The 21,029-nt window shown below is 42.1% G+C and overlaps 1 protein-coding gene across 1 annotated transcript in view; it reads left to right on the forward strand.

The window, feature by feature from the left end:
• Positions 1–14,959, forward strand: part of ITGA2 (integrin subunit alpha 2) — a gene marked incomplete at both ends in the record, with an annotated part of 47,979 nt that extends 33,020 nt beyond the window's left edge. The window contains 10 exons of the mRNA XM_082497013.1: positions 1,018–1,110; positions 2,118–2,194; positions 2,296–2,379; positions 6,014–6,116; positions 6,946–7,056; positions 7,569–7,673; positions 7,996–8,109; positions 10,422–10,511; positions 13,967–14,083; positions 14,870–14,959. Coding sequence (XP_082353139.1) covers positions 1,018–1,110; positions 2,118–2,194; positions 2,296–2,379; positions 6,014–6,116; positions 6,946–7,056; positions 7,569–7,673; positions 7,996–8,109; positions 10,422–10,511; positions 13,967–14,083; positions 14,870–14,959 — 984 coding nt within the window. The remainder of the gene's footprint in view (positions 1–1,017; positions 1,111–2,117; positions 2,195–2,295; positions 2,380–6,013; positions 6,117–6,945; positions 7,057–7,568; positions 7,674–7,995; positions 8,110–10,421; positions 10,512–13,966; positions 14,084–14,869) is intronic.
• Between the last annotated feature and the right edge of the window lie 6,070 nt (positions 14,960–21,029).

The following is a 21,029-nucleotide window of genomic DNA, read 5'->3' on the forward strand; positions in this document are numbered from 1 at the left end:
TCGGCTTACATGGTCAGGCTGCTACTGGAGAGGTGCGTGATAATCCTAGGGGTGAAATCCAGAGCAATCCCTATTACTTGAAGGGAGAGGAGGGATAGGAGCATTCATCACTGCCCAAAAGCAGCATTTTCCTGAACAATGAACTGGCAGAAATACTCCACACAACGCTGAGGGTGCCCCTCTACCTCCCCATCCTGTTGTGTGGCAAAATTGCTCATTCCACTCATGTCAAAAGACCACACTGGAGCTAGGATTTTCTTTTACTTTAAAAGCCCATTTGCTTAGAAGCATTTCAGCCTGCAAGTGAAGCTTTTCACCAAAAATGTGCCTGCTTGAAGCAGGAAGAAAAGCTTAAGATGAGAATGTATGGATGTTGTTTTGGGGGTTTGCTTTGGTAGCATAATTCATAAATGTTAAATGTCCAGTATGGGTGCTTTTAACAAAAGACAGTGCATTTTAATGAATTCTTTTCAAAGTGATGATAACTGGCTATGGTCTATGAGTTTGTCTTTGATGTAGGATGATGACATGCTAAATATTTTGCAAAGTAGTAAATAAACTCTTTTGTCTTGTAGATTTTCCTACAAAAAGTATGGTAGAGTTCCCATCTGTACACTAACTTCTATAGTGAGAGTACTTAACTAGCTCTCAGGTCGTGTAAATATGGCTGCAAAAGTTCTGTAAAAATGCTGTAAAAAAGCACTATAGGAGTTAATGCTGGAGGTGACCTGCACTCTCTAGCCTGTATTCCTTCTTCCAAGCCTAGCACAAAATTCTAACAAGATCATTACAGCTCACAAGAAATCACACAGGACTGGTCCTTGTCCCGCCTTTCTCCTGCCTCTGTCCTAGCCATGCCTATTCCCCATCCATATGCTGCATCTCTAGGAATTACTGCCGTAACACCTATCTGTACTACTCCTTAGTGTAATACATGTCCTGTTGAAGATACAGATTCGTCTCTTGCTTTATCAAAACCTGATATTAGGATGACTTTTCTGTCTGTTTCCTTTGCAGAGCGATGGGACTGAAGTCTCGTGTCAGACAGGAACAGCACAAAGTGCAGTCATTTGCCAAATAAGCTATCCTGTTTTCAGAACAGAACAACAGGTATGGTTAGCGTGTTTAAATAACCTTGAATGATAGTCAAAAGCTTTTTTGTTGTTGTTTTCCCCTAAATCTGCATTTACTGCTGGTGAAGGTTGATTTGGCAATAGTTAACTTCGCTTTGGGTTTCAGAGGCATTAAAAGAAGCAAACCTAAGGGCTAAACTTTTGTGATCCCCTGCCAGATTAAAGGAAAAAAAGCTCTCGAAGCACATTTGCACCCTACTCATGGCTTTCAAAAGCTACTGTAGCTTTCTAGCTCTTGGATGCTGAGGGCTGGAGACAGACGCAGAGCATCATGTGTAGCCTCCTGGGAACTGAGCACAATTCCCACCAAATCCCTCCTGCTGTGTGAACCTGGGGTAGCTCCCTATCCTACTCTGTGAATTCAATCTCTCCTAGAAAGCAGCATTGCTTTGAGAGGAGGGGGGGGGTGCACACAGCCCGAGGATAGATGATATATCCTTTTTCTCATATATGCAATAAATCTCAGGATATCCATAGTTTTGTGGAACTTAATCTCTTATTCCTTAAGGGCAGAAGAGAAATAGGCTTCCAGCCTCTAACGCAATCTACTGGCGCAATAAGAAACTTGCTAGAAAGAATAGAAACATGACGTTCTGTGGTGGGGGGAGTAAAATAAACAACTAGTTACATATAAAAAGTTGAGTTTGTTCACAATTTTTAATGGCATGGGTCAAAGTGGACCTGCTGGAACAAATAGAAGAGTGAATCTCAAACACTTTTTGTTGCAGTTTGTAGCTAGTTATAGACAATTTAAAAATGCAAATAGCTCATTATTTAACAATGCCATTTTATGGGGGAATGTGAGAATAAAGCAATTCTGGAGTATAAGAAACTATTGAAATATTACACAGAAATTGGTGGAGAATTCATATATAGAGGGCAATTCTAGATAGTTGTACATACAGATAATTGAGTTGCTATTGGAAGTCCTTTGGGTGTTGTAACATCAGCTCATTTACTGTGTGTTCTTTGTCTCTTCCATAGATATCTTTTGATATTAGCTTTGATTTTAACCTGAAAAATCTTCAGAATGTGGCAGTTCTAAGTTTTCGTGCACTGAGGTAAAGTATATAATTGTATGAAAGCAAATTAGTACTGCATAAATATTATTTGTATTTGCATAAAATAATAATACCTGACTTAAATGTGTTCTGATGAACAGCGAAAGTAAGGAAGAGCAAGAATTGGACAACCAGGTCAGCTTATCAATACCTTTGCGATATGATGCAGAAATTCACTTCACAAGGTATGCTGAGTAATGTAGAGTCACTGTCATTTTCCCAAGGCATTTGAATATAGTAACAGTCTTGAAAGGCCACTGAAAAGATAGTGAAACTTTGTTTTCATTTTGGAAGACATAAGAAATTCTCACTTCATGAACAGTAGCAGAATTTTATGTTCTTCCAATAATCTTGCATGTAAAAAATTACGGAATGTGTAGTAAGACATAATGGATCCATGTTTACCTCTGTGCAATTGTTACAGATGCTCACATGAATGGGAGTGGTATAAAAACCAAACAGTGCTTGTGGTTTTGGTAATATAATTAGTATATGCTATGTAATAAGGTTGTGCCTCTGGGCTGAAATGTAGTGACATTGGATCAAATCTGGAGGTAAAGTAATCAAAACTGAACAAAAGAACAACAACAAACAGGAAAAAATGCTCCGGGTCAAACTCAGCCGAGGAGGGGGACAGGGGGGGACGGGGGACAGGACACGGACGGGGACAGGGACGGACACGGGGACGACCAATTATGGATACATCTGCTGAACCTGGACCAAAAATATAAATACTTGTTATCAGTATTACATAATAATTTGAACTAAAACATGAGGTGGCACATGGCAGATTTACATTCTTCCACTTCAGAAATATGTATCTGGAGATAGTTCTTTATTCAGGCAGGTAACAGAATCATAGAATGGTTTAGGTTGGAAGGGACCTTAAAGATCACCAAGTTCCAACCCCCCTGCCATGGGCAGGGACACCTCCCACCAGACCAGCTTGCTCCAAGCCCCATCCAACCTGCCCTTGAACACTTCCAGGGATGGGGCCTCCACAACTTCCCTGGGAAACCTGTTCCATTGCCTCACCAGTGAAAAATTTCTTCCTAATACCTATTCTAAATCTACCCTCTTCCAGTTTGAAGCCATTACCCCTTGTCTGATCCCTACATGCCCTTGTCAAAAGTCCCTCTCCAGCTTTCTTGTAGGTGCCCTTCAGATACTGGAAAGCTGCTATAAGGTCTTCCTGGAGTCTTCTCTTCTCCAGGCTGAATAACACCAACTCTCTCAGCCTGTCTTCATAGGAGCGGTGCTCCAACCCTCTGATCATCTTCATGGCGCTCCTCTGGACCCGCTCCAACAGGTCCATGTCCTTCTTAAGTTGGGGGCTCTAGAGCTGGATGCAATACTCCAGGTGGGGTCTCAAGAGAGCAGAGTAGAGGGGCAGAATCATCTCTCTTGACCCACTGGCCACACTTGTTTTGATGCAGCCCAGGATACGGTTGGCCTTCTGGGCTGTGAGCACACATTGCCAGCTCATGTTGAGGTTCTCATCAACCAACACCCCCAAGTCCTTGTCCTCAGAGCTGCTCTCAATCCATTCTTTGCCCAGCCGGTATTTGTGCTTAGGATTGCCCCGGCCCACGCGCAGGACCTTGCACCTGGCCTTGTTGACCTTCATGAGGTTTCCACAGGCTCACCTCTCAGGCCTGTCCAGGTCCCTCTGAATGGCATCCCTTCCCTCCAGCTTGTTGATCTGAGGGTGCAGTCAATCCCACTGTCCAAGTCACCAAATGGTACTGGTCCCAGTACCGACCCCTGAAGAACACAACTTGTCCCACTTGGACATGCTTGTCACCACTTGCACATGGAGCTGTTGACTGCAACCCTTTCAGTGCAACTGTCCAGCCAGTTCCTTATCCACCGAGCAGTACATCAGTCAAATCCATGTCTCTCCAATTTAGAGACAAGTCCGTTGTGTGGGACGTCAAATGCTTTGCACAAGTCCAGGTAGATGATGTCTGTTGCTCTCCCCTTATCCACCAATGCTGTAACACTGTTGTAGAAAGCCATCAAATTTGTCACGCACGATTTGCCCTTAGTGAAGCCATGTTGGCTGCTACCAACCACCTCTTTATTTTCCATGTGCCTTAGCAGAGTTTCCAGGAGGACCTGCTCCATGACCTTGCCAGGCACAGAGGTGAGACTCACCGGCCTGTAGTTCCCCGTGTCTTCTTTTTTACCCTTTTTAAAAATGGGGCTTATCTTTCCCCTTTTCCAGTCAGTGGAAACTTCACCAGACTGCCATGATTTCTCAAATATGATGGATAGTGGCTTGGCAACTTCATCCGCCAATGCCCTTAGGATCCGTGAATGAATCTCCTCAAGTCCCATAGACTTGGGCATCTTCAGGTTCCTCGGCTGGTCTCGAACCTAGTATTCTCCTACAGTGGGCAATACCTCATTCTTCCAGTTCCTGCTTTTGTTTTCTGAAACTTGGGTGGTGTGGTTAGAGCCCTTCCCAGTGAAGACTGAGGCAAAAATGTTGTTGAATATCTCAGCCTTCTCCATGTCCCGGAAGCAAGAGAAGCAACCTCTTAAAATAATAAGGGTTGAGAAGAGAGTCATGTCCTGCTGAAGTGAAGCCTTTCTAGGGTAAATCTCCTAATCTGAGTTTCTAGGAGAAGAGGTGGGAATCAATCTTACCGGTGATTTCTGCAGGGACAAGGAAGCTGATACTGGAAGGACTGGAGATTTGAGCAATAAGGAAGCAGAAAATGTATCACATGGGTTTTCCTAGGAGTTCTTGTGAGGAAGCCCTTCAAGGAGAGGCCTAATGGGAGAAAGTATGGAGAATCGATGCGGTATGGAGGAGCACAACTGACGAGGAAGTGCCTCTATGAGACTGCACGTCTTAATTTGGGCTTGTGCATGCAGACATTACCCAGATTAAATGGGGAGAGTGGCACTGGTAAAGAGGATGGATTTGCACCTTGTGCTACAGGAAGAGCTGGTGTAGGAATCATGATAGCCCCTGCTCCTTGTTAACTGACTCCCATTTGCTTTTTGACTGCTCAGATTAGCCTCCTAATGAAAGCTAATGATTAAGAACAGAGTTCTGCGATGGTTCCGCAGAGGAGCTGCTCATAGGTAGCAGATGGATGTGATGCATTACACAGGGATGCTTTCATTGTCTTTGAGCATGGTCCCAGCTGGCTAAGCCCCTCGAGAATCCACAGGCCCTTGCACCACATCCTTCTGTGACACACCTGGAAATACATGCTGTGGTAGGCTGCAACCACACTCACGTTACTTTAGAAATTTTGAATTTTGAAACCCATAAATACTAAAGAAAGCGTCCCAGAGGAGACTGAGGGCTACGCAATATGTACCGTGCACACAAGCACGGTGCTGTGTGTGTTTCCACACCCAGGCAGTTTGGAAACAAGCCCGCCTGTGGTGTTAGGGGCCCTGGATCTCCCTCGGAGTCTGTTGGTATTGGCTGTTATAGATGTACCAAGGGGGACCACCAGGGGCCCTTTCTGAGGAGGGAGACCACTGCAAGGCTGAAAGTCACAGTCTGTGCCCAGGAAAGGACCTTGTTAGTATGGCACTGAAACACCATGTGGTGCAGGAGGCTGAGCCTGCATCTCACACAGCCCTCCTGTCTTACCTTCACGTGCTCGCTCCAGGTCTGGGCTTCAGTACACCATGTATTTTCTTAACCAACTTTGTAAAATTCAAACAGCGGTATGAGTGACTGATTTTTACTCTGACTGTACTTCTGACCTGTTTCACAAAGGCACATCCAGTAACATATGTTTTCAAAGCAGCTGCCAAATTGAAATGTATTGTTTTATGGTTGTTAACTAGGCTTGCCAACATCAACTTCTATGAAGTATACTCTGGTCATAACATTCCTTCCACTGTGAATAACTTTGAAGATATTGGCCCCACGTTCAACTTCTCAGTTAAGGTTAGTAAATGCTTCTGTTCTTGTTTGAAAACGTGCTTACCTCCTCTGGTAGCCTGGTCACAAAATGTAGTTGAAAAAACATTCCTGATTTCACTGTCTGATTTTGATACTTTTGAATCAGTCAGTTAAGAAAAAAAGATTGCAAATAGCTGGGGGATAAATACTTATAGTCTTTATGAGGTTAAGGATTAAGTTTGCACTTACTGCACAAGTAGAATGGGAAAGGGATTGGTCCTGCACTGTTTACATATTTAGAAGATAGTTAATGCTTAACTTTATGTCAACTTAGACTGTTTTTTCACAGAGCTATTTGTCTTCTGCCAACTTGATAAAGGAAAACAAGTCTTGGCAGGCTTGGACTTTGAAACATGAAGTTTGGCAAGGGTTAAGTGCTCAAACCAGATGCAAGAACTATCCAGATCACAGCATTTATTACATAACTCAGAAAAACTGAGATCCAAATATGCAACGTGGAAGAAACTTAAATTATGTTCCATTTACATTCCTGTATCTGCTACTCCAACGGACTAAGTAACAGGCCTATTGGCTGTGGCAGAATATTTGCTTTTCAAAACATATTTCATGCAGTTAATAAGAGCTTTGTAAGGAAAGAGACAGGGACCTGAAGCTATACAATACACTTTCCGTTTTACTATTGGCTTAGTGTAATTACTACCCTAGTAGGTGTCTTAGTACAAAAAACACTGCAGCAAAAGGAGTCCAATTCTTCCATACTCATCCATGATTTCTGATTTTCCTGCTATACCAAAAAATATATGCATGTGCAAGTATAGCTACCTGAATTAATTGTGAGTTATTTGCTTTGCAGATAACAACAGGAAGTATTCCAGTAAAGATGGCATCTGTAAAAATCTATCTTCCAGAATTGACCAGCAAAGACAACCCACTGATGTACCTAACTGGAGTCACCACAGATCAGGTGAAGAAGTGAATTACATTAACTGCTGTGTTTTGAGGTTTAATCAGTACCATAAACATCAATTATTTCCCTCGGTGTGTGGCTGAGATTCAGAGAATCAGCCCTTTCTCCTTTTCTCTTCCTCATAAAGGGAAGGAGGAGGACCACAATGTCAGCAGTACACTAGTCTATTACTTGGTAGACGTAGATTATCTTTACGTGGATTATCTTTACAGTCTGTGGCTGACTTTTCATATGTCTCTGGAACTCTTCAGCTAAGTCCTTCTCCAAGTTCCTGGGAAGTTTTTAGTAAAAATGGAATTTTTAGATTGAGACAAACCCTACAGGTCAATCTAGCGGGAAGCTGTTTAATTCTGACCAAAACCACATAAGGTCTCTTTGTTTCCTAAAGTATCCAGTGTCTATATAATTCACAATCTAGCCTTTTACAGCCACCATCTCATCCCAGACATATATATATTATGACTCCCAAGTATGATGTCATCCAATTTAATTCCTGCCACCTTTCCTAGGCCAGAGGTGTTACTTGTCAAGCTCAGATAAATCCACTGCAAATAGGAAAAAGACCTTATTCTCCTTCTTTCACGAAAGAGAACTTCAGAGCTTCCAAAGAACTGGTGAGTAAGACTCAGGGCTGCAGGGACACAGGACGGGCACAGTGCTGATCCTTATGAGCCCATGGCTCTACCTGTGGGGACAGCTGTGGTGGGGGTGGCATTCCTCATTCGCAGTGCAGGAGCACAGCCTATGGATGTTCTCACACATACTGCACCTGCCTTACATAGAAGAAAAGGTGCGTGTTCTCACAGCCTGCAAGCACCAAATCTGTATGCAGAGAATGGCAAAGGCAAGGGCAAAAATTCTGGATGTTAAAAGAACATTTGTTAAAGTTTATTTTTAATGCATGCTGTTGCTTGTCCTTGCTGTTTCCCCTGGAAGAACTGTAAGAATGCGAAGTGCGGTACCATCGCATGCAAACTGGAAGATGTTATGCTGAAGGGAGAGTACTTTGTGAATGTGTCCACCCGAATCTGGAATGGGACCTTTGCTGCTGTGAGTATCAGCTGCATCTTCATGAAGAATCCAATATTCAAATATTTCCTAACTCCTGATATTTTTCAAAGTTCAGTAAAGAGACCTTCCAATCTAGAAAGACCTTCCTTTATTTTACATTTTATGTTTTTCCAGATTGAAAACTTGAATCTAAAAGTAAAGTATGTTGTGAGGCTGCATAAAGGAGCTGATAACCTTCAGTCCAGCACAAAACCTAAGAAAATGCTGTGATAATGCAATATTCACAGCTGAAAAAAACATCTTCTGCATCTGTTAAATTCATTCAAGGGGAACTACAGTTTCCACAAAACTCAACATAGGACAGCAGAATACAGTATCGTCATAGCCTGGAAAATAATGTCGCTTTTAGCTTTTGAACATCACGGCCGACATAGCGATCATTTTAAGTAACATCAAAATATCAAAAATCTGTTAGTGCTGCCAGTTAGATTTGTTAGAGAAGGTGTGGAAATTTTTTCTAATTTATTTTTAAATAAATTTATTTATTACAGTTAGTGTCAAGGAAACAGTCCTTGCTTAAAGACCTACAGGATGCTTAAAAATACCCATCAGTAATATCTTGACTTTCCCATTTTAAATCACCACGAGTCCTCCAGGATATAACTCATCGTGAATTACCAGACTTTTGAAATGAAACCGTGTTTGCTTCTTAGCTAGGCAACCAACCAAACTGTCTTGGAGTCCTGGGTTTGCCTACAGTGTCAGGAACATGACGCAGTCTCCTTAGTTTTTCTGGCGAGTCTTATGGCAGGTATTGACATTTAACAGCAGGGCTTTTGTCAGCTTTAGCATTCAGCTCTTAAAAGGAAAAGATCAAGTTGATAATGTAATACACTTATGCAAGTGTGTGAAGGAAAGCATCTGCCAGTCTTTTAAAGTTTGTATTTTTCAAATCAACTGGATCAAGACCACTTGTTATTGCTGTCAGGTACAGAGAAGGTGAAGACCTGAACAAAAGCTTGCTACCCTCACAAGAAAGTGAGTGGAAATAATTTGTTTACCACTGGGCGATGAGAAGGGAAGATCACATGTCAGTTTTCCTGTCATCTCCCATTTTGTTACTATTTGATTGTCAATGTTCACAGCAAATAATCTTGCAATCACTCAATAATGCACACAATCAGCCTTTTTATTTAGTGGCAATCTGTCATTGTCCAAGAAGGGGATAGCAGGCTTGCTGGTACCTGCTAAGCAAAGCAAAGAAAGATGAAGAAAGGTGTGTTTAGGAATTAACGAAGTGCTTTGAATAGTGCTCAGGCAGGTTTCTAAACATGTAGGAGCGCAGGACAGACTACTTCAGCCGATGGCCACAGCACAGGCATGCAATAACTGCATGCTGCAGGGAAGGTCGATTCGGTGTGCATCAGCTCCTGCAGGCCCACGGTTGCTCGCATTCCCTGTGTCATGCCCACCGTACCTGGCTCTGCCACAGAGAAATGGCTGAGGAGGCAAAATGAGAGAGCAGGCATTGCATTTGGTACGGCTGGCGAGTGCTTCTGTGCTCCCACGAAACCTGAGGCTGTTCCGGGTGGTGCTGTAGGAAACAGGGCTCTCCATGCCCACTGCGCAGGGAGAAGAGCAGCAGTAAGCTGGCAGTGTCTGCGCTGCGATGCTCCTCTGCCTTTTGACACATGCGCTGAGGGGAAGTGGGATCTGGCACAAGGTCCCTTTTCATATAGGAACTGGCTTAAGATTTTTGTCGCCTTCTTTGTTTAAGCTGAGGGAACAATGTCAGAATTTGAGCAGTGGAGAGGAACAGAAAGCGATAGGAAAAAATAAATGGGGAAAAACAGGAGCATGGGATAGAGGTAAGGGGGGGGGGGGGGAAGGGAAAGAACATCCAGTTTCCATTTCTTTCAAAGGCCAGAGATCTATCCCCATCTGTCTTTTGTTGCTGAACTATTTCTCCTTTTCTCACTGTTATTTTTCACCCCATCTCTTCCCTACTAGCAGCAGTGACAGCTTTGAAATAACTAGAAAAATGGATATATAATCAAATTCTTCTGTTTTGCTTGAACTATATGTTCAAGAAAAAAAGGCCAGTTCTCCAGTTTCATTGCTAGTAAGAACAGCAAAATTAAATCTGGATTAGTGATACATTATTACTTTCACGGACATGTTAGCTTGGGACAAACAAAAAGGTCATTTTAATTTTCTTAATACTGTGATCTTTTTCTGGTTCTGAAATCCTCATTTCAAAGCAAGAGAAGTATTTTAGGATGTATACAGTCTAATTGATTTGCCAAGTAAGAGAGCTTTATAGGCTTTTTTTTTTTAATCTTCTCTTTCAGTTAACTTTCCAGACATTACAACTCTCTGCAGAGGCAAAAATCGATACGCATAACCCTGAGTTATTTATAATTGGAGAGAATACCCTAACTGTAAGTGACACATAAGTATATTTTTTCAACTTCTCTATCTTTTATTGTATTAAAGTGATAATATTTAATTTTCAGTGTCATTTAGGACTACATAGTAAATTACAAACTCTGACATTTGATTATGTTGAACTAATGTATCCTTCTGGCTACATACAACCTCCCTTAAGTTACTAAAATGTTTTCCTTTCAGCCAACTCCTATATACATATACCAGACTTAATTAAAATCTGTAGATCTCAAATAGATTGCAGAACTGTCTGCAAAACTCAGTTAGAAACTTCTGAAATTTTTTTAGCTTACTCTTCATGAAAAGATCAAAATTTGGACTTATTTCTACAATGGAATTAATTGTTACAGATAAATGAGCTCTGGGAAACATTTTTGCAAATCTGATTTATAGTCTTACTGTAAGTCTATTTGGTTTGACGTTTGTAGAAAGATGTTTGGCACAGGTCTTCAGCAAATATACTTAATCTCATTTGTAAAAGATTGTGGAGTGTTTCTTGCATTTGGAATGGTTGTCATATGGACACAGCTAATCTCAAAAAAGATTCCAAACTACCACTTTATTAGTGTAGAATCCTTCTCCCAAGGTCTCCATCTGCTATATACAAACATAAACACCACTTGAATGCATTTGTGCTGTGGTGCTATTATAATAAAAAGATACCTTGGTTTTTTGGCCTATCTAAAGAGAAACACTCTTCCATTTGCAATACTAAATTTAGATTTATTTTTACAGGATTTCCCAGCCTGCTTTATCCATAAAATAACCAAGGCCATTGAAGACCAAAATGCAAGTCAGTAAGGGAATCAAATATCTCTGAGAATGTGTAGCATAGCCCGTTCACAGGCAATGGAAAATTCAGTTAAATGTGTATGAAGGTGGTTATTGATTGATCTATCTCAATGTGGAAATAAGACTATAACTGAGTACTATTTTCTGTTACTGTTTTCTCATGGATCACTGAATTTATTCTGAAGAACCTCCAAATAAACCCATTTGTATTCAGGTGAACCTCCAGTGTCTGGAGAAGCAAAGGGAATATATATGTGCTTCTGGAAATAATGCCATGGTTTTGCAGAATAAGTACATGCTTGTATTACATGCATAAAGTGTGATGAGTGCCTCAGCTTTGTGGCACAGTATTATTTCTGCTAGGAGATGAAACTCATTAATGCACAATGCAAATATTCCAATTAATTGAACAAGCTTTTAGGTAGCTCTTAAACCATATTTTCACTAGGTATTTTTCCACAGTTGGAGCATGATACTGCCAAACTTCCATTACCAGCAGTTCTACTGGTGATTTCAGGAGAACCAGAATTTAATTCTTCAAATTACTTGATTAAGTCAGTTGACAAATAAAAGGTAATCCCTCAGTCAGCCCCGCTAGGACTTTTACAGCTCTGAGGCAGTGCTGAACAGACCCTGAAGGTTATCCACAGGGCTCTTAAGAAACACAGCAGCTTTTGGTGACACTTACAGCCTGATCCTTACTCAATAGCCTCTTGCCCTGTGAGAAGTCTTAAAAAATGTGCCGGCTGGTAGAGGAACACTCTCCCTAGGGCAGACAGTTTCCTTTGACACTTCAGTGATGGAGTCAGTACTCAGCACTGCATATACTTCTTGGCGGGGCATCAGTGATACCCAGTCTTTGCCCTTCACACTTCGTTGGGAATAGGACAGTGCAGAAGCAATCTGAGTTTATTTCCCTACTGACCCTATTATTTTAGACGAGGGTGGTAGGATTCATCCAACTTACTATCTACGTTAGTCATCCACATCAGAGTTAGCCCTTCTATAAACCCTAGTCCGTAGAAAGAATAGGTATTTCTGAGATGCCGATGATTCTGAAAATAAGTAGGGTGAATTAGGCCCTACAAGATCCGGTACTTCTCCATTGGAAGCCAAGGAGCTATATTGTAGGTACAACACTAGATGAGGTGAATCCCCACCGTGGTGTCTTACTGACCACAGTTTGACTTCAGGGAAGATATTTGTTCTTAGGCATCAATTTACCCCTCCAACAGTGCCACTTCACTGTTAGTCTAATGGAGAAAACATTACTAGGCAAACTGGACATACATATGAGATTGGCTCTTTAGTTTGGATGAGCTGGGTAGCTGTGTAGCCAAATGAATTAATATTGCCTTGTGATGCTATGTGTGGAAGCTGCTTAGGTATCTTTGCGTAAAAGCTTTCAGATTTTTTCCAAGTTGGAAAGGACTGCCAGCTGGAGGACAGAATAGTAACCTGCTATAATCATCATTATGGCCATTTGGTTAGAAAATACACAAAGCCAGCCTGCCTCAGTGAAATGAATACACATAGCCACACCTAGCACAACACTGGAGCCTTCCAGCAGAAATGACTTAAATCACGGAGATGTCAGTCCAGTGCAAGTTTCCCAGAAAGCTTAAGATTAAATTACACCAGACAAATGCACTGAGCAAGCAACCCTGAGAAAGTAAACCAACGTGACTTCTTTTATCATGTTTCAGGAAGGAAAAAACCTTCATGCTAAAAGCATGTCGTTCCAAGATTAAATCCAAAGATTTGACAGTTCATAAATATTACAGCAACGTCTCCCTGAGCAACTATGTTATACATAACTATAGAGTTGGTCATACCCAATCCAACTAGATATGGCATCACCTGAATACTAACCTGCAGACACCATATGCTGTTCTGGGAGTTCTGTGGTATTGCCGGTAGTTCAGGAAGCATAGGTGTGTTAGAAACACTCCTGTTTGACCCATACACCTTGCAGCAAATTCATGCATTTGACTCAGGAGAAGACAGATTAACATGAGAAGATCTAACAAGTTTTTAGTGGTTTCCCAGCAGGTAGAAACAGCAGGCAAAGGAGACAGAGGTGTGTGCCCAGCAGGAGGGGAGAAACTTCAGCAGATGCAGCAAGTGCATGAGGGTGTCTGGCCTCCATGATTAGTATTGCCTCCTACAGCTGTGCATCACAGATAACAGGGTCTGACAGTGGTCGGTTGGAAGTAGTTCTTCTCCAGCTGATGCAGCAGAAGTCTGTTTTCAGCAGATGGGGCTCTACACCAGGCAATTCCCTGCCTGCATGTGAGCATGTCTGATTTGCCTAGTGATGATGGTGTGTCCGTGCACCATGGGAACAACTCTGAAAGACCTCCTGTCACTGGAGAGGCAGAAAGCTGGCAGGAAGAGATTGCGTCTTTTGCCTGTTGTGTATGGCCAAGAGTGACGAGGGCCCCTAATCCTTAGCTGGCACTGCAGTGTGCCATGGTGGTGCAACCAGGCACCTGTGGACACCAGTGAAAGGGCTGTAATTACCTGGTATGTTCCAGTCATCGATCCTGGAATGTGTGCAGTCCAGCTATTCTTGATGAGTGAAGTAATTGGTTTACAAATCCTGCTCTATATGCAGTTAGCATTAACACCTAACACACAATCTCTCTGCTTTCAGATCCCAGTTACAATAATGAAGCCAGATGAGAAAGCTGAGGTACCAGTTGGTGTTGTGATTGGCAGTATATTGGCTGGACTCCTCTTGCTCTTAATATTGGTTGCTGTTTTGTGGAAAGTAAGTAGGTGCTTATATTCTTAAAAAGAAAAGCAGAAAGGTATAAATACATTTGGCCTATTTTCTTTGGAATATTGCTTCTCTGGAGCTGAACAAAACTGCACATGCAGCGTGTTGGTACAAATAATACTGCGTTGGCATTGCACCCTTGATGGGAGCATGTAGAAGGGCTTTAAAGATCAAAGTTATGAAATGGATCCCCATAGAAATTGGCAACACAGAGATGATAAGCGGGTCTCCAGTGGTTCAAAACAGGGGCTATGGCATTTACTTTTCGCCTTTTGACATTGCCTGCCTCCTTCCGTAACTCCCCAACTGGGCTCTGAACTCCCATGGTATTCCCAGTGGCCAAGGCTGGGGATTAGAAGCAAGGAGGGAGAGGATGTACACTGAACAGACAAAAAGAGAACAGAGAAGGGTGAGCGCCAAAAGTCATTTACAAAGGATACCTAGATTAAGGGGAGGGAAAAGTTTTTCTATGTGCCAGGGCATTGGTGCTTGAAGGGCTCCTTGGCACACCAGGGCAGCATGGACATGCCTGTATCTTGGCAGGGAGACAACTGGCTACTCAGCAGTGGTGTTTTGGCATTTAGTTGCACCAGGCAGGAGTTTAAGGACCAGCTCCTTTGATTTTAGAATTAGGAATCGTCTACAAATCAAACACTGTGTGTGTGTGTGCGTGCATGCACACGTGTGCATTTCTCCCATCACACTATTTAGCTTAGCTGAGAAATGTAACTATCGATGACTGACTGAGATGTGGTGTTATTTTAATACTTCTCACAGCTTGGCTTCTTCAAGAGACAGTATGAGAAAATGACACAGGATATAGAAGATGTCGATGAAATTACAGAACTCACAAAGGACAAAGACTGAAAAAGATGAGTTATGTGGATAAAGAGAGGAGATCTGAGCCACCAACAGTAGTGATCCAGTCGGTTCTTCAGCTGGAGTGCCTTAAAGCTTAGTAACATTTAAACATCTTTAATGAAAGTGTCTTTTTATAGATGAAAATATTTTACAGATTCTACTCTATTATAAGAGTAACTGCAGGACAGTTTGTTTTTTTTTCAAAAATGATTTATAGTGCCTTTTCTTGTAAATTTTTGCCTTTCAAACAGCCCTTTAGAACTGGCAGGTCCGGAGTTTACAGTAACATGTTGTGCCAGCAACCCTTCTCCTGATCCACTGCAGAGTGAAACAGAGCAATTTATTTCAGATTATTGTGGAACAGCATCGGTTCGTAATTCAGTTGACAAGTACCATATGCGTAAAGGACATTTTCTATTAAGTTGATGATGAATGTGTGGTGAATACTGCTTCCAGACTGGGAGAAGAAAATTCATTTTTTCATTGACTAGCTCCATCCTTATTGTTTTAGAGAAATAATTTGCACCAGTAAACCTTTGTCTTAACTAATCTATAAAGTGGGAACTGTGCATGAACATGTCTGTCTGGGTGCTACAGGACAACTGGATGGGCAAACTGTTCCAAAAGTTCACTATATTCATTGCATGAAGGTGACAACTAAATTACTGAAGTACATCATTTTGGGGAAATATTACCAAATAGTATGTATAACTGCCTTCTGCATACTTTCTCTCCGAGGAGAAAATATTAATTTCATAATCACTTACAGCATGTTCTCTGCAATGTTATGATTGTTTTCGAATCTTATCTTGAGAAGCACTACCACTACTGTTACACTGCGCTTCATGCTTGCAGTCCCTCTGACACCAGTTTGGTTTTTGATGTAAATAGGGAAGACGATCAAGATCTTGCCCTTAATTTTGTACTGAAAGGTTTTGCAAGACTAAGAGCATGAAGTGAACTAAAGGGGATAATGACTGAGGAAGTGTGCACATTAGGACAGAGGACAGTGAAGACCTAAGCTCTGTAAATAGTTTACTGCACTTGTTTCTTTAGCATCTCAGTGCCTGCAGGAGACCAAAGTTCAGTATGACCTCCTTACCTGTCACGTTATATTTGGTCCCACGTGTTCATGCCTTGATGAAGTTAACTTATGCTTTATACAGTAAAGTACTGTAGTGCTCTGGAAGGAGCTCTGAGCACAACGCTTGGGTGACTCTGTGTTGGTTACACACCTCAAGTTTATCACATGCTGTGATGCTGCGATACTGCCTGGTTTTAATGAAAGCTCAGTCTTAAAAAGGGCCATGCTGTAAGACTGGTAACAGTCAGGGGACTTGGCCTTTGGGCTGCCTTTCTCTCTTATGCTTATCATCGATTGTGAGAGAAGATGCATGCGTTGGCATGCCACGCAAGTGAGATTGTTTCTAACTCGAGGTGATTTACTTGATGAGTAAAACATTTAAACGTGCCTGATTCAGAACCTAAAGTCATGTTTTCTTTCCCCCAAAGCTAGACTGTAATTATGCTTAGGCACCTTTCAGGTTATTTTCTTAGGGACTCTTCAAAAACTAAGCTTGAGCACATTTGAAAGTTTTACTGTCGTCTTTAATCAGTCAGGAGCCAACCATGTCTTTGGCAAATAATAGCTTCAATTGCAGTGACAGCTGGATTGTGCTCAGTGTAGTTTTATATGTGTTTTGGATTTATTTTGTATCTATGAAATGTTATGGTTTTGGGTGTTGTTTTTTTTTTTAACATTCTGAATAACAATCCAGATTCTGATCTTGACTGTCAAACAAGATTGTTGCCATCAACTGAGTTTGTGACCAAAACAATTATTTTAAAAGTGAAAAAAAAAAAAGTAGCAATTGCATAAAGCTAAAGAATAAGCTCCTGACTTGTAATTATATACCCTGAGGGCAAATGCTCTGAAAGTAAAGATAAAAATTTGTCTGTCTCAATTCTTGTATAAACTTGTGAGGAAGAAAACAAAACCCTACACCCATATGTGTGCAAAGCTCCTACATAACCAGGGTCATGCACTCCAGGCCAGAGGGGGAATTTCACAATGCAGCAGATGGCAGCATCTTTCATTTCTGGTGCTGCTTGCAAGGGAAATGTAGGCATTCAGCCAGATTTCCTTCTTCCGCCTTTGGTGGGAGGTACAGGTCAGTATCTGACTTCCAACTTCTTTGGGGATTTAACAGTTTATTACTTAGGTAGCAATGATTCAATTCATTAGTCGTCACTGGGTTTTATTTTGTCCCAGACATCAGAATTTTCCCCCCAGCCTGGACATAATACTTTTTCCCAAAATAAAGGGAAGGCATAGCTATGGGTAAGGTTTTTGTATCCTAACCACTTCAAGTTACTAGTTTATTTTTCTTTTACAATTAATACTTAATGGCTAATTCAGATTTTGTAATGGGTGAGTTTATTGCACTTTTAAGTCAGCACAGCTGCAAATAATGCTGGAAATATTATGTATATTTTGTATTATGCGCAAGGGGATGGTTTTTGTTGGTTTTTTAGTCTTACTTTTTTAAAACAGCACATTACAGGTGAAATAATATTCTGAAATGTTGAGCTTCAGCATGTGCCTCTGTTCATGCTTGCAGCAAAAGAAGTCAGGAATATCTTTGGCAAACTCAAGTTATATCTGATTCTGGTCTTGAAATCTAGCTGCTGACTTCCTGAAGTACTAGAATCAAGTCCAAAATCAGAGTTAGCTTCATGTGAGCCTATGTATAGATTTGGGATGTACAAGAGAGTTTATAATCAACCTGACTTCTGAAAGCTAGCATGTAAGCTCTGTGGGAGCAGGGACTGTATCACTGTGGTGCCTACCTGAGGGCCTAACAGCGTTACTACAATAAAAACAAGAATACTGCTGAACACAGACTCCCTTATTTTTAAACAGTACCCTAAAGAGAAGAAATGCTACTGGAAAAGCGCTACATAAAATGGGGCCAAATATGTCTTCGTTGCAGAAGCACACAGTGAAAACCCTAAGGAGATAACTCCACTAGGTATATAAAGAAGCTGGACATGAAGTCTTGTAGGTTATAGTCATAACACTACTGGTAAGCTATACTGTGTGTAAATCAGTTCACCGTAGTGCAAAGTATCTATCTTTGAGTAACTCTGGTTGAACAGTTGGTGTTAAAACTTTACCGTGGTCAGGCATTCCTATAAACAAGGGATTATCATCACTGGCATCTAAAATTGCACTGGATTCTGCCAGTCTCATACCCTGCCCTTTATACTACGCACAGAACTGGTCAGCAGTAGCATCTCCTGACAGCAGCTCTGGCTGCTCCCCACCATACGTTGGAAAAGCCAAATGCAACGTTTCAGCAGGAGCGTGGTGGGAAAGGCAGAGAGGGAAGAACTTGGCTGTGAATAGGAAGACAGTCATGGCAGTAACCACCTAATAACTGGCCACTTTCAGGGAGCTTCCTTCCCCCTTCCCCCCCCTCCCCAACTTTCAGCTCCTCCATACTTTTAACAGTGGTACAAAAACAGTCAAGCTACTAATTTTGACACTTCCATACTAAAGAATCAGATAACCATAATCCTAAGGCACAAAATTCCATCTTTCACCAGGCCTCAGTGTTCTGCAGAACTGAAAGCCAGATTCCTTATATACTGACTTGTGTGTGTTACCCTTTATAGACAAAACTGAGGTACAACAAAAGCTTGCAAATTAAAGACTAAAGAAATCAAAGGTACAAAAATGCATCTCAAAATCTGTAACTAATTGCCTCAACTTTTTATTGCCTTTAAAGGTAATAAAGTCTACATAATTTTCACATCCTCATAAAAGTTGAGTCCTATCTAAGAGTCAACCTTTCTGTCCTCATTTATGATCAATTATTCAAAGGCAATCACAGGCTTTGGCATACTAGCAGTTTTTAAAATATATTTGCCTCTTTCTCTTAAAATAGTCAAAGTGGAACTTTTAAAACAACTGCTATAAAGATACACCAGGATGCTAATTTTCCTAATGCTTGATAACATCAAATTGTACCATTGATTTGTTTTTCAAAAACAGGCCTAAGGTACTCAGAGAAAATGTGGATTTATAGTCATCAGCTTAACTCTCTTCAAGTACCTCCACAGGACAGTCAGTGGAAGAGCTCCAGATTGAGTTTTCAGAGCCTTGGGGGGGGGGGGGGGGGGGGAAGCAAGGGGTAGCACTGTCTGCCTTCACAAACAGTATCACTTCGCTAATAATTACTTGTAGCAGTTTTTTTAATGTTTTTGATGGAGCAAGTGAATGCATTAGTCTAGAAAACTACAAGTTCCTCGAACAGCTATGGGAAAAGCGAGCTGAGGGAAAAGCCAAAAACCTAGTTTAAAGCTGAGCAACCTAAAGGCTTCATTCCCGAGCGCCACAGTGGCAGTTCCACGAGTGGGAGGCGAGGCGAGGACCCCTATCTGCCAGCACAGCCAGCACCTGGGCAGGCTGGGAGCCGCTCCCCCCGCACAGCCGTCTCTCGGCTGCCACCTCCTGGGGAGGCTCCTTATAACACGGTCCCCACCGCCCCCGTTTTATTTCACGGCAATCCATCAGTTACTGTTCTTCATAGTACGCATCGGGCTGAGCGTCTCTTGAGAGAGCAAACCAGAATGAAAGGCCGAAAAACCAGGAATGGAAACTCTTTAACATTAAGCCACGCTGGTATTATGGACGTTCTGCCAGACACAGGGATCGGTGCATTCAAACGTTGGCAGCCAAGACAAAGGCGTTTTTCAGGACAAATTCTTGCCCTTCCACAAACACTCCTCATCTGGCAGATCTCTGCAGGATTCTCACGATGACCCTCTACTTTGCAGCAGCTGTTCCCAGGAACATCTGTCTGCACCTGGAGCCACCACCTCCGCAGCATGCTGTGACACAGCTGGAAGAGCCACGGAGGGGTGGGATTACCCTTCCCTATTGCCAAGGCAGAGAAACCGCTGGGCTCATCCCAGAAAGCTAGGGCTGCAGTGTATATGGATCTGCATCCCACTCATGGACCTCACCAGAGCACAAGGTAGCCCTCATCCAGCAGCCTAGTCCAGCCTGCGTGGAAACCAGGACGTGTGCAGCCACATCTTTCCCTGACACACAGTCAGACACAGCTGGGATTCATCCCCTGGCCTGGAAATCTGGAAGCACTTCTGGGTCACTCCAGACATAGCCTTAGGCAGCTATCTTAGAACAGAGTAATTTGCCCTCTTACGTTAATATGTCCCTAGCAAAGAGGGCAGCCCTACAGAGGGAGCTGGAACACCGAGCTCAGAGTGTGGACTTAAATTTCAGTGAGATACATTTTACCTCTAATTATGCGCATCATCCCTCCTAGGGGCATTTCCATTTCGCTTTTAGATGCCAGTTGAAGAACCCAAAGTTACACAAGAATGATACATCATTGTTCCAGAACAAAGCAGTACTTGCCTCATGCACAGCTAGGGACACAAAATGACATTTCATTGTTTTGACCATGGCAGCATACACACATTGTAACACTCAGCTGTGACTCAGTACAACATAACATCTCTTCCATTCATTGTTCCTGGTCACTGTGGGGAAGTACACAATTATTCTTTCTCTTCTTTTCTGCACCCTCCTTCCCAGCTGCATTGCTGATGGGGAAGGTGCACTTAAGGTCACCCTGGAGAAATCTTCCAGGAGGCTGCAGCACTAGAGAGGCACTAGTGCATCACAGGAATCGCCCCTGATCGCAGGGCCCCAAGTACAATTTAACTGTGCTCTGTACCAGAGCACAGCACCGTAATGCAAGCACTGCATAGGTTTTACTTCATTCATTCATAAACCATCCACTACAAGGCAAGCTAGCCATTTATTTTTGTGAAATTAATACACTAATTAGTTGCATGGTAACAGCAAACATGAACGTGGAAAAATGAACACCAAAAATGGGAAAGTTTGTGTACTTCTTCCTTTTCTAAAAACAAAAAGAATTGCTTGACAGAGGAAGTGACCTGTGCTCAGATTCTGTACAATTCCAGGTAAAAATGACATTCAGATAGCAGAGGGGTTCTCTCCAGCCTCCAAAGCAAGGGA

The sequence above is a fragment of the Vanellus vanellus genome (genome assembly GCF_965231255.1).
Source record: "Vanellus vanellus genome assembly, chromosome: Z".
NCBI lineage: Eukaryota > Metazoa > Chordata > Aves > Charadriiformes > Charadriidae > Vanellus > Vanellus vanellus.